This window comes from Hylobates moloch, unplaced genomic scaffold, assembly GCF_009828535.3.
Source record: "Hylobates moloch isolate HMO894 unplaced genomic scaffold, HMol_V3 SCAFFOLD_21, whole genome shotgun sequence".
Classification (NCBI taxonomy): domain Eukaryota; kingdom Metazoa; phylum Chordata; class Mammalia; order Primates; family Hylobatidae; genus Hylobates; species Hylobates moloch.
Genome location: NW_026652296.1, coordinates 40,936,701 through 40,954,011, shown reverse-complemented (window position 1 = coordinate 40,954,011; position 17,311 = coordinate 40,936,701). Strand labels below are relative to the sequence as shown.

At 42.6% G+C, this 17,311-nt stretch overlaps 1 protein-coding gene across 1 annotated transcript in view; it reads left to right on the top strand.

Annotated features, from left to right (window-relative positions):
* CFAP61 (cilia and flagella associated protein 61) overlaps positions 1–16,218 on the top strand; it is a 310,458-nt gene extending 294,240 nt beyond the window's left edge. Inside the window, exon 29 of the mRNA XM_032142470.2 lies at positions 15,730–16,218. Within this exon, the coding sequence (XP_031998361.1) occupies positions 15,730–15,930 (201 nt within the window). The 3' untranslated portion in view covers positions 15,931–16,218. The remainder of the gene's footprint in view (positions 1–15,729) is intronic.
* The last annotated feature ends 1,093 nt before the right edge of the window (positions 16,219–17,311 follow it).

Genomic DNA, 17,311 nt, shown 5'->3' with positions numbered 1-17,311 from the left:
CCCAGGCTGGAGTGCAGTGGCACGACCTCGGCTCACTGCAAGCTCCGCCTCCCGGGTTCACGCCATTCTCCTGCCTCAGCCTCCCGAGTAGCTGGGACTACAGGCGCCCGCCACCACGCCCGGCTAATTTTTTGTATTTTTTTTAGTAGAGACGGAGTTTCACCGTGTTAGCCAGGATGGTCTCAATCTCCTGACCTCGTGATCCGCCCGTCTCGGCCTCCCAAAGTGCTGGGATTACAGGCGTGAGCCACCGCGCCTGGCCGCATTCCTTTAGTTTCTGCCTATGTTTGCCAGCCATTTGCGGAACGTGTGTGTGTGTTCTTTTAAAGATGTACAGGGAAGCCTTCCAGTGTGCCTCAAAGCACACTCCTTTTATAACCAGAACTTCTTTCTCAAAATACTACAGAATCAACTGGACATTAGGCTGCATAGCCCAAGGGCTCCATGCTCAGCAAGAAATTTGACTCCGAAGTATAAATAGTGAGGTATTTGTGAAACTTTAAGTTAAAATATTTCTTTCAATGTGGGAGTCTCTAGCAGAACTGTGGAACGTTAACAGCTGTGCTCAGTGAGTGGTCGAATCTCCAGCCTGGCTCTACCCTGCTTCAGTCAGCGAAGGGCTGAGGCCTGGGTTAGCTTCTATCTCATGTTACCGTCTATATGGGCAACTCCCACATCTCCATTGTCACTTCCACCTGGGAGCGCCCACACACCTTATTGGACGGCACTGCTAGGGAGCGCGCACCCCGTTCCCAGTGCGTTCCCCACTTAATCACAGCTCTTGCTGTGATTTAAGGAGAGTGGAGGAGCCACTGTTATCATCTTGACTTTCCCCGTGAAGAAACTGAAGTTTAGAGGGGTTTTTGGTGTTTTTTGTTTTTGTTTTTGTTTTTGTTTGAGATGGAGTCTCCCTCTGTTGTGCAGGCTGGAGTGCAATGGCGTGATCTCAGCTCACTGCAACCTCTGCCTCTCAGGTTCAAGTAATTCTCCTGCCTCAGCCTCCCGAGTAGCTGGGATTACAGGCACCTGCCACCACGCCCAGCTAATTTTTGTATTTTTGGAGAGACAGGGCGCCATATTGGCCAGGCTGGTCTTGAACCCCTGACCTCAGGTGATCCGCCCGCCTCGGCCTCCCAAAATGCTGGGATTACAGGCGTGAGCCATCGTGCCCGACCAGCTTAGAGATTTTAAATCAGCTCCATGGCGACACCGCAAGCTTCACACTCTGGGGTGTCTCACCCCAAAGCTGGGAACATGGTTACAGAACCATACAGGGCCGAAGTGCGTGTCCTGGGACCTTCTCCTCAGTGCCCCCACTTTGCAGTTTCACTCCCAGGGTCCAGCTGGGAACTGTAAATCATTTCCTAATCTGAAGCAGGCTTAGATTGGGAAACACAGGTTTAAAGTTGAAACCAAACAGCAGTGGCTTAGGATCCAGCAGGTAAATGCAGCTGAGGGAAGTGGAGGGCTGGGTGGCTGAATGCCCAGGTCAGAGGCTGCTGAAGCCATGCATGTGGCAATGGAATCCATTAAAGATGCTGCAGGCCAAACAGGGCCCTGCGCTTCACCCAGGGCTGCAGGAGGCCAACCTAACTGGAAACCAAAACCCGAGTTGTAAGCCTGGGGCTCACTGACTGCTCAGCTCCTCAGACACCTTCCTTCCTTGCAGAATGTCATCTGCAGCTTCCTACTGCCCCTACAGTAAAGGGCCCTTCGTTTCCAAGTGATCCCATCAAAACTCTGTGCCTCCGTCTTTCTTAACCTCAGATCTGAGCTCTTCAGTTAACATTGTGCACAAAGCCAGGGGGTTTTAGTCTCAAAGCTTAAAAGGGAAGCCATGGAAACTCAAGCCCAAGGCATCCACCACTTTTCATACAACTCACTGAGATACCCTCAAACTTTTACCTGTGTACGGATATTTGCTGTGGACCTGTTTGTTATGAATGAACTCAGTGTGGACAGCAGGCCCAGGCAGCAGACCAGAAGTGGCCACGGACATTTGCCCAAGACACACTAAAGGCCCTCCAGCCATTCTTGTGGGTCTTGTAGATTTCCAGAAAGTGAAACCTCTGGAAGAAAAAAATCTCCACTGGAGGATTGTTCTATTTTCAGCATTTCGTTTGTCAAATGGGAAAGGCCACAGGAAGTGGTGATGCATAGAGTGGTGTCTGCCTAGCTCAGCTGGACTATGCAGTGTGGCCTCTGCCAGACCCTCCCATTCCTGCAGAACTGGGGCCAGCCGTTCCCACCTTAGATTGCTGTGGAGGAGTAGCAGAGGGGAAGTGTGGCCCAGTGAGTGCCAGCCACCACGAGCAGCAGCGGAGGTGACAGTGGAGAAGGGCTGCTGTGGAAATGACAGCCACACAAGCAGATATACAGGAATTTCACCGAAGAGTCTGGTATTAGGAAAATAAAATAAAATGAATAGCCTGCACTAAAGAATAATAGTAATTTCTTTTCTCAAATATTGAAATGAGGTACAAATGGCCAACAGGTATATGAAAAATGCTTAACATCACTAATCGTCAGAGAAATAAAACTCAAAACTGCAGTGAGATATCATCTCACCCCGGTGACAATGGCTTTTATCCAAAGGACAGGCAGTAACAAATGCTGGCGAGGATGTGGAGAAAGGGGAACCCTCGCATACTGTTGGTGGGAGTGAAAATTAGTATAGCCACTATGGAGAACAGTTTGGAGGTTCCTCAACAAGCTAAAATAGAGCTGCCATATACCCAGTCCCACTGCTGGGTATATATCCAAAAGAAAGGAAATCAGTATATCGAAGGGATACCTACACACTCATGTTTATTGCAGCACTACTCACAATAGCCAAGTTAGGGGATTAACCTAAGCATCCAACAGGTGAATGGATAAAAAAAAAATGTGGTCTATATACACAATGGAGTATTACCCAGCCATAAAAATAAGGAAACCCTGTCATTTCCAACAACATGGATGGAACTGGAGGACATTATGTGAAGTGAAATATCCCAGACACAGAAAGACAAATATTGTGTGTTCTTACACATGTGTGAGAGCTTAAAAAAAATAAAACTTAACTCTTGGAGATAGTAGAATGATGGGTACCAGAGGCTGTGAAGGGTGGCAAGAAGTGGGTGGATAAGTGTGGATGGTTAATGGGTACAAAAATACAGTTAGATAGGATGAATCAGATCTAGTATTTGGTAGCACAATAGGGTGACTATAGTTAACACTAATTTATTTTGTATTCTAAGATAACTAAAAGAGTGGAATTGGAATATTTCTAACACAAAGAAATGATAAATGCTTGAGGTGATGGATACTCCATTTACCCTGATTTGATCATTACACATTGTATGCCTGTATCAAAATATCATATGTACTCCATAAATATACACAACTATTATGTACTCATAATAATTAAAATTAATTTTTTTAAAATATTCAAATGATGTAAACCATTTTATTTCACTTTCTACCTTGTCTTCAGGGAAGTACAGAAGTTCAATCCCATTAACTATGATATCCTAGAGCTTGGTATATTAATTTTCTTCTTCCACATGTAAAGAAAGGAAGAAAAAACTATTATCTATTATCTATGAATATTGTTAGAAGTCATCTGTTATGAAGATTAGAATCGTTATAACATGGGCTGGGTGCAGTGGCTCATGCTTGTAATCCCAGCACTCTGGGAGGACAAGGCAGGCAGATCACCTGAGGTCGGGAGTTCGAGACTAGCCTGGCCAACATGGTGAAACCCAATCTCTACTAAAAATACAAAAAATTAGCCAGGCATGGTGGCGAGTGCCTGTAATCCCAGCTACTCAGGAGGCTGAGACAGGAGAATCTCTTGAACTCAGGAGGCGGAGGTTGTATTGAGCTGGGATTGTGCCACTTTAATCCAGCCTGGGAGACAAGAGCGAAACTCTGTGGCTCATGCCTGTAATCCCAGCACTTTGGGAGGCCGAGGCAGGTGGATCGCCCGAGGTCAGGAGTTCGAGACCAGTCTGGTCAACATGGTGAAACCCTGTCTCTACTAAAAATACAAAAATTAGCTGGGCATGGTGGTGGGCGGCTGTAGCCCCAGCTACCTGGGAGGCTGAGGTAGGAGAATTGCTTGAACCTGGGAGGTGGAGGTTGCAGTGAGCCCAGATCATGCCATTGCACTTCAGCCTGGGCAACAAGAGCAAAACTCCGTCCCAAAAAAAAAAAAAAAAATCTTTATAACATTTATTTTTAAAAAGCAAACTCATTCCAAGATATCTGAAATGCTCCCATGGAGGTAAAGAGAGGAACACTGGCACTGCATTATTTAGCTGCAGGCAAAGCCACAGCATCACTGACCAATAAAACTGAAATTTTATTCAGTCAAAACGATCCTTCAAAATCCTTTAGGAAAGATATAACAATTATAACCATATACTCACTGAACAAAAGAACCCCAAAATATATAAGCAGAATTGAAAGAAGAAATAGTTCTAAAATAATAATGCAGACTTCTGTATTTTACTTTCAATAATGACTAGAACAACCAGACAGAAGATCAATAAGGAAATAGATGACTTCAATAGCACTATAAGCCAAGTGGACCCAACAGTCGTGGATGAAATTCTCTGTTCAACAGTAGAATGCACATTCTTCTCAAGTGCACACAGAACATTCTCCAGGATAGGCCATATGTTAGGCCACAAAACAAGTGTCAATACATTTTAACAGATTAAAATTATACAAAGTATATTCTCCAACCACAACGGAATGAAGCTGGAAATCGGTAACAGAAGGAAGATTGGAAAAATTCACAAATTTGTGGAAGTTAAATAACACATTCTTAAGCAACGTGGGTCAAAAAAGAAATAAAAAAGGGATATTAGAAATGCTAATAGATGAATGAAAACTAAGATACAACATACCAACATTTATGAGATCCAAAGAAAGCAGAATTTAAAGCTATAAGTGCCTACATAAAAAGAACTCAAATCAATAACCTAATTTTATAACTTGAGGAACTAGAAAAAGAAAACCAAAGTAAGCCTAATGCCAGCAGAAGAAAAGAAATAATAAAGATGAGAACAAAGATAAATGAAATAGAGAATAAGAAAATAGAGAAAATCAATAAAACCAAAAGTTAGTTGTTTGGAAAGATCAACCAAATTGATAAACCTTTAGCTAGACTGCCTAAGAAAAAAGACTCCAATTACTAAAGTCAGAAATAGAAGTGGGGACATTACTATCGACCTTACAGAAATAAAAAAGGATTATGAGAAAATGCCATGAATAATTATTTGCCAACCAATTACATAACCTAGATGAAATGGACAAATTATTAGAAATGAACAAACTAGGCTGGGCACAGTGGCTCACGCCTGTAATCCCAGCATTTTGGGAGGCCAAGGTGGGCCAATCACGAGGTCGGGAGTTCGAGACCAACCTGACCAACATGGTGAAACCCCTTCTCTACTAAAAATACAAAAATTAGCCCATCATGGTGGTGCATATCTGTAATCCCAGCTACTCAGGAGGCTGAGGCAGGAAAATCGCTTGAACCTGGGAGGCAGAGGTTTCAGTGAACCGAGATCACACCATTGCACTCCAGCCTGGGCCACAAAGCAAGACTCCATCTCAAAAAAAAAAAAAAAAAAAGAACAAACTAAAAACTGACACAAGAAGAAACAGAAAATCTCAACAGAGCTATAACAAGTAAAGACCTTGAATCAATAATCAAAAACCTCACACAAAGAAAAGCCCAAGACCAGATGGCTTTGCTAGTAAATTCTATCAAACATTTAAAGAATTAACACCAATTCTCTTGAACTCTTCCAAAAAATAGAAGAGGTTGGAACTATTCAATGAGATCAGCATTACCCTAATACCAAAGCTAGACAAAGACACTGCAAGAAAATAAAACTTACAGACCAACACCCCTTTTAAATTTAGAAGCAAAAATAGCCAGTAGATTATTAGCAAGCCAAATCCAGCAGCATACTAAAGGACTAAACACCCAGCTGAGTGAGATTTACCCCAGGAACGTAAGGGTAGTTCAACATATAAAAATGAATCAATGTAATACACCACTTTAATAGAACAAAGGGGAGGCTGGGTGCGGTGGGTCACGCCTATAATGCCAGCAATTTGGAAGGCCAAGGCAGGCAGATCATTTGAGATCAGGAGTTTGAGACCAGCCTGACCAACATGATGAAACCCTGTCTCTAGTAAAAATACAAAAAATTTAGCCAAGCATGGTGGCACACACCTGTAATCTCAGCCACCCACAAGGCTGAGGCAGGAGAATCTCATGAACCCAGGAGGTAGAGGTTGCAGTGAGCCAAGATTGTGCCACTGCACTACAGCCTGGGCAATAGAGCGAGACTCCGTATCAAAAAAAAAAAAAAAAAAAAAGAAGAAGAACAAAGGGGAAAAAACACTATCATCTCAACTGGTGCAGAAAGAGCATTTGACAAAATCAAATACATTCTTATGGTAAAAACACTAAAAAAAAAAAAAAACTGTCAATAGAAGGGAATGTCTCCAATCTGATAAAGGATGTTTATGAAAAACCCACAGATAACATTACACTCAGTAATGAATTACTGAAACCTGAATTCTTATCCCTGAGATCTGGAATAAGACAAGGATGCCTGCTTTCACCACTTATATTCAGCATGGTTTTGGAAGTACTAGCCAGAGCAATCAGGCAAGAAAAAGATATAAAAGACATCCACATTGGAAAGGAAGAAATAAAACTATCTCCATTCTCAGGTGATGTGATCCTAAAGAATCCACAAAATAACTATTAGAGCTAATAAATGAAATCAGCAAAGTTGCAGAATATGGAACCAACACACAATAATCCATTGTCTACATTATCAGTTGTATTAATCTGCTTTAGATTAAATTGCTTTAGAAGAACACCTGAGACTGGATAATTTATAAAGAAAAGAGATTTGGCTCATGGTTCTGCAGGCTGTACATTAAGTACATGTACTGACATCTGCTTCTGGTGAGGGCCTCAGGAAATTTCCAATCATGATGGAAGGTGAAGGGGGAGACAGTGCATCACATGGCAAGACAGGGAGCAAAAGAGAGAGGGAAGTGGTGCCAGGCTCTTTTAAACAACCAGATCTAGCATGAACTCAGAGTGAGAACTCACTCATTACCACGAGGACAGCAGCAAGCCATTCATGAGGGATCCTCCCTAAGACCCAAACACCTCCTCCAGGTCCCACTTCCAGCATTGGGGATCACATTCCAGCATGAGAGTTGAAGGGGACAAAACATCCAGACCATATTAGCAGTTAATAATTTGAAAATGAAATTAAGAAAACAATGATAATTATTATAATAGCATTAAAAAGAACAAAATACTTGGGAACAAATTTAACCAAAATAGTGCAAGGCTTATACACTGAAAACTACAAAACATTTTTGAAAGAAGTGAATGACTACCTAAATAAATGGGACAACATCTGTGTTCATGCATTTGAAGACTTTATATTGTTAGGATGGCAATACCACCCAAAACAATCTACAGTTCAGTACAATCCTGTCAAAATTCCAAGGGCATTTTTAAAAAGAAATGCAAGTCCTAAGTTCCTATGGAAATGGAAGGGACTCCAAATAGCCAAAACTATGTTGGAGGAAAAAAAGAACAAAGTTGAAGAACTCACATTTTCTTACTACAAAGCAACAGTAACCAAGACAGTGTTGTACTTGCATGAGAATACATATATAGATCAATGGACTAAAATTCAGAGTCCAGAAGTAAACCTATTTACATGAAAATATGTTCAGCATCATTAATTATTAGGGAAATGCAAATCAGAACCATAATGAGATACCACTTTACATCCACTAGGATGGCTATAATACAAAACAAGGGGGGAAATAGTGAAGATATGGGGAAAATGGGAACTGAATTGCTGGTGGGAACATAAAATTACACCTGCTATAGAAAATGTTTTGATGGTTCCTCAAAAAGTTACACACAGAATTACCCTATGACTCAGCAATTGCACTTCTAAATATAGATCCAAAAGAATTGAGGCCAGACATGGTGGTTCATACCTGTAATCCCAGCACTGTGGGAGGCTGAGGTGGGCAGATCATCTGAGGTCAGGAGTTCAAGACCAGCCTGGCCAACATGGTGAAACCACATCTCTACTAAAAATACAAAAATTAGCCGGATGTGGTAGTGTGCACCAGTAGTCCCAGCTACTCGGGAGGCTGAGGCAGGAGAATCACTTGAACCCAGGAGGTGGATGTTGCAATGAGCCGAGATCACACCATTGCACTCCAACCTGGGTGACAGAACAAGACTCCATCTCAAAAAAACAAAACAAACAAACAAAGAATTGAATGAGGTATTCTAATGATTGCTTGTACAAGAACATTCAAAGCAGCACTGTTTAGAACAGCCAGAAGGAGGAAACAACCCAAATGTCCATCAACATATCAATGGATAAACAAATGTGGTCTAGCCACGCAATGGAATAGTATTCAGCCATGAAGATAAGTGAGGTACTGATACAAAGCACATGAACCTCAAAACATTATGCTAGAAGGCAGAGAAAGCATTTGACAAAATGTGCATCCTTTCATGATTTAAAATAAAAAACCTCTCAACAATTAGGTATAAAAGGAATGTTCCTGAACACAATATAAGGCCATATATGACAAGCCCACAGCTAACATCATTCTCAGTGGTGAAAAGTTGAAAGCATTTCCTCTAAGATCAGGAACAAGACAAGGATGCCTACTCTTGCCACTTCTATTAAACATGGGATCAGAAGTCCTAGCCAGAGCAATTAGGGAAAAAGAAGAAATAAAAAGCATCCAACTAGGAAAGGAAGAGGTGAAATTGTCTCTGTTTGCTGATGACATGATCTTATATACATAAAATCCTTAAAGACTCCACCAAAAAACTGTTGGAACTGATAAGTGAGTTCAGTAAAGTTGCAGGATACAAAACCAACATACAAAAGTCAATAGTGTTGGCTAGGCGCGGTGGCTCACACCTGTAATCCCAGCACCTTGAGAGACCACAGCGGGTGGATCACCTGAGGTCGGGAGTTCAAGACCAGCCTGGCCAACATGGTGAAACCTCATCTTTACTAAAAATACAAAAAATTAGCCAGACGTGGTGGTGGGTGCCTGTAATCCCAGCTACTAAGGAGGCTGAGGCAGGAGAATTTCTTTTTCTCTTTTTTTTGAGACAGAGTCTCACTCTGTCACCCAGGCTGGAGTGCAGTGGCGCAATCTCGGCTCACTGCAAGCTCCGCCTCCCGGGTTCACGCCATTCTCCTGCCTCAGCCTCTCCAAGTAGCTGGGACTACAGGCGCCCGCCACTACGCCTGGCTAATTTTTTTGTATTTTTAGTAGAGACGGGGTTTCACCATGGTCTCGATCTACTGACCTCATGATCCACCCGCCTCAGCCTCCCAAAGTGCTGGGATTACAAGCGTGAGCCACCGCGCCCGGCCAGGAGAATTTCTTGAACCCAGGAGGTGGAGGTTGCAGTGAGCTGAGATCATGCCACTGTACTCCAGTCTGAGCAAGACTCTGTCTCGAAAAAAAAAATAATGTTTATATACACTAACAATAAACTATCTGAAAAAGAAATTAAGAAAGCAATTCCATTTACAAAGCATCAAAAAAAAATACTTAGGAGTTTTTAACCAAGGACTTAAAAGATCTGTATACTGAGAGCTGTAAAACACTGATGAAAAAAATTGAAGCCAACACAAATAAATGGAAAGATATCATGTGTTCATGGATTAGAAGAATTCATATTGTTAAAATGTCCATACTAACCAAAGCAATCTTCAGATTCAATGCAATTCCTATCAAAATGCCAATGTCATTTTTCACAGAAATAGAAAAGACAATCTTAAAAATCATATGGAACCACAAAAGACCCACAAATAGCCAATACAATCTTGAGAAAAAAAAAAAAACGGAAGGCATAACACTACCTGATTTCAAAATATATTTCAAAACTATAGTAATCAAAACAGCATGTGTATTAGTCCATTTTCACACTGTTATAAAGAACTTCCCTGAGACTGGGTAATTTACAAAGGAAAGAGGTTTAATTGACTCACAGTTCCATATGGCCAGGGAAGCCTCAGGAAACTTACAATCATGGTGGAAGGGGAAGCAAGCACCTTCTTCACAAGGTGGCAGGAGCATGAGAAGAGCAAAGGAGGAACTTCCAAACACTTATAACCATCAGATCTCATGAGAACTCACTCACTATCATGAGAACAGCATAGTTCTCAGCATTGTTCGCCCCCATGATCCAAACACCTCTGTCTTTCACAGACATGTGGGGATTACAAATCGAAATGAGATTTGGGTGGAGACACAGAGCCAAACCATATCAGCATGGTACTGCCATAAAAACAGATAAATGTACCAGTGGGACAGGATAGAGAGTCATAAATAAACCTACACATTTACAGTCAATTTGTTTTTGACAAAAGTGCCAAGAACACACAATGGGGAAAGGACAGTCCCTTCAATAAATGGTATTGGGAAAATGGGAAAATTCCACATGCAGAAGAATGAAATTGGACTCTTCTATCAGCCCATACACACAAATCAATTCAAAATGGAGTGAAGACTTAAACATAAGATCAGAAACTGTAAAACTTCTAGAAGAGAACATAGGAGAAATACTTCTTGACGTTGGTCTCAGAAAGGATTTTTTTGGATGTGACACCAAAAGCACAGGCAACAAAAGCAAAAACAGACAAGTGGCTCTACATCAATTTAAAAGCTTCTGCTCAGCAAAGAAAACAACAGAGTGAAGAGACAGCCCACAGACTGGGAGAAAATATTTGCAAATCATACATCTGATTTGATGTATGATATCCAGTTTTGGCTAATATCCAAAGTATATAGGGAACTCACACAACTCACTAACAGGAAAACAAATGACCTGATATAAACATAAGCAAAGGACCTGAATAGACACTTCTCAAAAGAAGACATACAGTAGGTCCTTGAATAACATCCTTTCGTTGTAACATTGATGAGGAAAAGAAAGTCATTCCCGGGCCACTGTCTGTGGAGTTTGCATGTTCTGCCCATGTCTGTGTGCATTGTGGGTTTTCACCAGGTATACTGGAGTTCAAAGATCAGAAAAAAACAAAACACTATGCTAAGTGAAAAGAGCCAGACACAAAAGGTTAATTGGCATGTCTAAATGGTCCCAGTGTGCATGAGTGTGGGTGCAGGTGTGGATGGAAATGTACCCTGTGATGGGAGGGGTCCTGTTCATCATGGGTTCCTGCTTTGTGCCCTGAGCTGCCCGGACAGGCTCCAGCAACCCACCACCCAGAACTGAAATAATTCGGTAAATAATTACCTTACTTGTCTATGTTAATCTTTCTTAAATGTATTATAGCCCACAATTATTTTAGTGTTTAATATTAGAAGTGTTTTTGATCTTTATTTAGAAGCTTGGTGATGTTTTTGTGACCAGAAATATGCTGTCGGAACTTCATTCTTGTTCTTATCAATTAGCCTATGGTAAAATTGGTTTTGTTATATGTCATCTCACTTAAAGTGACAGTTTCCAGGAAGCTATGAGGACTTACTGTGACCAAAAGATATATTTTAAAAAGGATCAACTTCATGAGTCATCAGGGAAATGCAAATTAAAACCACAGTGAGCTACCACCTCACCCTTGTTAGTATGGCTGTTATAGATAAAAGGTTGGCAAGGATGTGGAGAAAAGGGAATTCTTGTTCACTGTTGGTGGTAATATAGATTGGTTCAGCCGTTTTGGAAAACAGTATGGAGGTTCCTCAGAAAACTAAAAATAGAATTACATATGATCCAGCAAATCTCACTTTTGGGTATGTATCCAAAAGAAATAGAGTCAGTGTATCAAAGAAATATCTAAATTCCTATGCTAATTGCAGCTTATTGCAGCTTATTCAAAACAGCCAGGACATGAAATGAACCTAAGTGTTCATCAACAGATGAATGGATAAAGAAATTATGGTATATATGCACAATGGAATACTATTCAGCCTTAAAGAAAAGGAAGTTCTGTTCTGTCATTTTCAACAACATGGATGAACCTGGAGGACATTATGCTAAGTATAATAATTCAGGTACGGCCGGGCACGGTGGCCTGTAATCCCAGCACTTTGGGAGGCTGAGGCAGGTGGATCATTTGAGGTCAGGAGTTCAAGAGCAGCCTCGCCAACATGGTGAAACCTTGTCTGTACTAAAAATACAAAAATTAGCCAGGCAGTAGTGGTATGCACCTGTAATCCCAGCTGCTCAGGAGGCTGAGGCAGGAGAATTGCTTGCACCCAGGAGGCAGAGGTTGTGGTGAGCCAAGATCGTACCACTGCACTCCAGTCTGGGTGACAGAGTGAGACCTTGTCTCAAAAAAAAAAAAAAAAAAAAAAAATCAGGTACAGAAAGACAAATACTGCATGATCTCACTTACATGTGGAATCTAAAGAAGTTGAATTCATAAGGGTAATGAGGTGAGGAAGGGGTGGTCACACTGTGTGAAGGGAGATGTCACATGTGTGAAGGAGTGGTCACATGAGGGAGGTGGTCACATGTGTGAAGAGTGATATGAGGAGGTGGTCACATGTGTGAAGGATGGTCACATGGGAGGTGGTCACAACACTGAGGGGAGGTGGTCACACTGTGAGAGAAAAAGTAATCATACTGTGAAAGGGAGTTGGTCACGCTGAGAGGGGAGGTGGTCACACTGTGTCAGGGGAGGTGGTCACACTGTGAGAGGGGAGATGGTCAGACTGAGGGGAGGTGGTCACACTGTGAGAGGGAAGGTGGTCACACTGTAAGAGGGGAGAAGGTCACACTAAGGGGAGGTAGTCACACTGTGAGGGGAGGTGATCACACTAAGGGGAGGTGGTCACACTGAGGGGAGGTGGTCACACTATGAGGGGAGGTGGTCACACTGAGAGGAGGTGGTCACACTGAGGGGAGGTGGTCACACTGTGAGGGGAGGTGGTCACACTGAGAGGAGGTGGTCACACTGAGAGGAGGTGGTCACACTGTGAGGGGAGGTGGTTACACTGAGAGGAGGTGGTCACACTGGGGGAAGTGGTCACACTGAGGGGAGGTAGTCACACTGAGGGGAAGTGGTCACACTGAGGGGAAGTGGTCACACTGAGTGGAAGTGGTCACACTGAGGGAAGGTGGTCATAGTGTGAGGGGAGGTGGTCACACTGAGGGGAGGTGGTCACACTGTGAGTGAGGAGGTGGTCACACTGTGAGGGGTGGTAGTCACACTGAGGGGAGGTGGTCACACTGAGTGAGGAGGTGGTCACACTGTGAGGGGTGGTAGTCACACTGAGGGGAGGTGGTCACACTGAGGGGAAGTGGTCACACTGAGGGAAGGTGGTCATAGTGTGAGGGGAGGTGGTCACACTGAGGGGAGGTGGTCACACTGTGAAGGGAGGTGGTCACACTGAGGGGAGGTGGTCACACTGAGGGGAGGTGGTCACACTGAGGGGAGGTGGTCACGCTGAGGGGAGGTGGTCACACTGAGGGGAGGTGGTCACACTGTGAGGGGAGGTGGTCACACTGAGGGGAGGTGGTCACACTGAGGGGAAGTGGTCACACTGAGGGGTGGTGGTCACACTGAGGGGAAGTGGTTACATTGAGGGGAGGTGATCACACTGTGAGGGGAGGTGGTCATACTGTGAGTGAGGAGGTGGTCACACTGAGGGGAAGTGGTCACACTGAGGGGAGGTGGTCATACTGTGAGGGGAGGTGGGCACTCTGTGAGGGGTGGTAGTCATACTGAAAGGAGGTGGTCACACTGAGGGGAAGTGGTCACACTGTGAAAGAAGATGATCACAGTATGAGAGGTCATCCTTCAAGAGGCAAGTGCCCAAAAATCTGTTTATAATCTAGAGCAATATTTGCCTGAAATAAACTTCAAAAGCAGTTTTACACTATTTAACCCAGTGTCAGAACAGCAGCATACAATATGAGCTCAAAATCTTGTATAATTTTAGTAAGGTAATTGTTTTTGGTTGGTTTGATACAATTCTCCAGAAAAATTAAGGAAGAAAGAGCCAACCTCATATGCATTGCAGAATATATGCACGAGGCCTTACTGGTGGCACCCAAAGTTTTCAGCACCTCCAGTACTTAGTTGTGAGAATCAGTTGCTTTTTCCCTATCACTGCCTTTATTGCTCTAGTTTAAATCTGAATTCCTGCAACCCCCACTGACTGCTCTTTCCAATGTGTGCATAATCTCCAGCACCCCGTTGTGTCTTGCTTAGCCAAGTAGCAATGACTTTATGCCTCCATATAGCTTGAGTCTGTTTTCCTATCCATAAGCTCTTATCACTAGTAAGTTAATAATCCAACAAAACCCTGCAAGTAATTGCCTTTTCTATTCAAAATAGAAGGAATTATTGGAAGTTGAAATAAATGTACCATCGGAGTCCACAGACTCTTGATCTAGGGTGATGTTCAAGAATCACAGTGTTTGGAAAGCACCCAGCTCAACCCTTGAGGATGTGCTTTCTAGAAGTACCCTACTCTGGAGGGCAGACATGTGGCAGTGAAGCAAACATAGCAGATGCTAACTGTGGAGTCCAAGTGCGGGTGTGCAGGTGTTCACTGGACAATTCTTCAACTTGTCTCTGAAAATTTTTATAATGAAATATTAGGAAAATCTCTACTACACTGTACCTATGTGCAGCATAAGATTCTCAATTTCAAACAACTTTATTCTTTCTGAGCCCTATCTTTTTAAATATATCAATAACATTTGACTTGATTGTGAATTTATTCTAAGGTTTTAAAATCCCATTTCTTGGGAATTATAACAAAGAAAACTTTTCATCTAGGACCTTTCAAGTAAAAATGTTTAATCACTCCTTTTTTTTGTATTTTTAAAACAGAGGCAGGGCGTGGTGGCTCATGCCTGTAATCCCAGCACTTTGGGAGGCAGAAGTAGGCGGATCACCTGAGGTCGGGAGTTCGAGACCAGCCTGACCAACATGGAGAGACCCTGTCCCTACTAAATATACAAAATTAGCCAGGCATGGTGGGCCATGCCTGTAGTCCCAGCTACTTGGGAGGCTGAGGCAGGAGAATAGTTTGAACTTGGGAGGTGGAGTTTGCAGTGAGCCAATATCACGCCATTGCCCTCCAGCCTGGGCAACAACAGCAAAATTCCATCTCAAAAAACAAAAAACAAAACAACAACAACAACAAAACAAGTATGATCTAGAGATGATTTTTATCTGAAAATGAAGGGCTTGAAATGACTAACCTGGATGACTCTTGAGGGCATTATGCTAAGTGATATAAGCCAGTCACAAAAAAAATACTACACGGTTCCACTTATATGAGATGCCTGCATAGTCACATTCATAGAGACAGAGGTGGTTTCCAGGCCCTGGAGGATGGGAGGGTAGGGAGCTGGTGTTTAATGGAGACAGCGTTTCAGTTGATGAAGATGAGAAAGTCCTGGAGATGGACAGTGGTGAGGGTTACACAGCAATGTGAATGTACTTCATGCCGCTGAACTGTACACCTAAAAATTATTAAAGTAAGACATTTTATGTTGTCTATACTTTGCCACAATTAAAAATAAATTTTCAAAAGCTAGAAAAAAAATGACCATCCTTGCAGAGCTGACTGCTATCGTTTTCATTTTCACGAAACTGCCGTTACAACTATGCAGGGTCCAATTAATTTCTGTATCTGGCCTCTTACTGTGTTTTACAGGAGGAAGACCTTCCTTCCATAGAGCAGTTAGCCCATCAAATAGAAGATGAGGAAATCAACCCGACTGAGAAGCCCAGGCAATACCTCAAAAGGGTTTTCGAGGAATCCGTCTACAAAACCCTGGTGGAGAGAAGCACTCTTGACTACCTACGCTATAATCGCTACCACCTGCCCATGTACGCGTGGCCGGGCATCATTTAGTTGTAGGCAAGGTCTCCCCTTTATGGTTTTCATTTATTTAGTTCCAGGAAACGCGCTCTGTAGAAATAGAAAAGTTCTCTGCAGCCTGGTTTGACAGCGAAGCCAGCCCCTGGTGGTTTTGTTCATTCCTTTCCTTCCCTGACTTATGCCTGTAGTTTTCTATCATCCCAGTAGGTGGCACACGGCCGTGTGCCTCTCTTCTGGGGCAGGCTCGCTTTACAAATCCCAGGCATGTTCCTGTGCAGAATAATCCATTTCAGCAATAAAATGAGATCATACTGTGTAAAACTTGTTTTTACCTTGGGTGTGATTCTGTTTGATTTCCTGGAAACTTCTGCTGCCAGTCTTGTTAGTTCTTCACATGTTTACCCAGCAATACTTGTGGGTGATAAAAAAGAAAATGTGCCCAGAATGGAAAATTAGTAAACAGAGGATGAGAAATTAAATCTATAGTCCAACATCAGAAGCAGTGATTGTGTAGGAAAGCTTACATGACCTTTGGAAAGGAGGAGGCTGTATTTCTGTTTCAAATTGCAGATGAGGAGCATAAAGACACAGAAAAGTTGGGTGCTCAAGGGCACATAGGTTTTAGATTAGAATGTGGTAACGTGGTAATGGGAAGTTCATCTAAGTTCATTTTCTTTGATCCTTAGCACTGTTGCTTTGCATTGGGGGGCAGGGTGAAAGGGTCCCAGTACATGTCAGCTCTAATGTGGATCAGAAACCCTTTTTCTTATAAATAAAGCAAATTAATTGCCCACTAAAAACTGCATGGATTCAGGAATGAGGGGGAAAAACACAGAAGATTGTTCTCATTTATTGGGTCTCTCTTAGTAGATAGTGTGACACAATTTTTCACAGCAGGGCGTAAAATTGGTTTTTCTGAACAATTCCAGTTTTTTTCTTCATGTGTTGTATTTTATGTAAATGTTGAGCAAAAGTTGGTACAAGATAAGGGATACACAACTATTAGAAGGAAAGTCAGAGCTGGCATTACAGCATTGTGTACACATTATCAAACTCTCTGCTGCAAACTGCCAACTTGTTGGAACTGCAAAGTTATTTGATATTGATATTTCTGCAAAATAAAATTGTTCCAGAATACTGGACTCTTGATTTGCCCAAGGCAGGCAAAAGCAAGCAATAAATGCTCCTAATTCCTTCACATGTGCGTTTTCCACAAATGCATAGATCACTGGGGGGAGGGTCCAGCATTGGCCATATGGTACACACTGCGTCACTTGAATGGGGAACAATTGCTACTGGTCCACTCTTAAGAATTTGGACCTAGCACACGTGGAACCATATTTCAGGGGCTGGTGAATGAGTCGGCTCAAGCAACTCTCCTCCCCTATCCCTTTCCCCTGAAAGGACCTGGGTC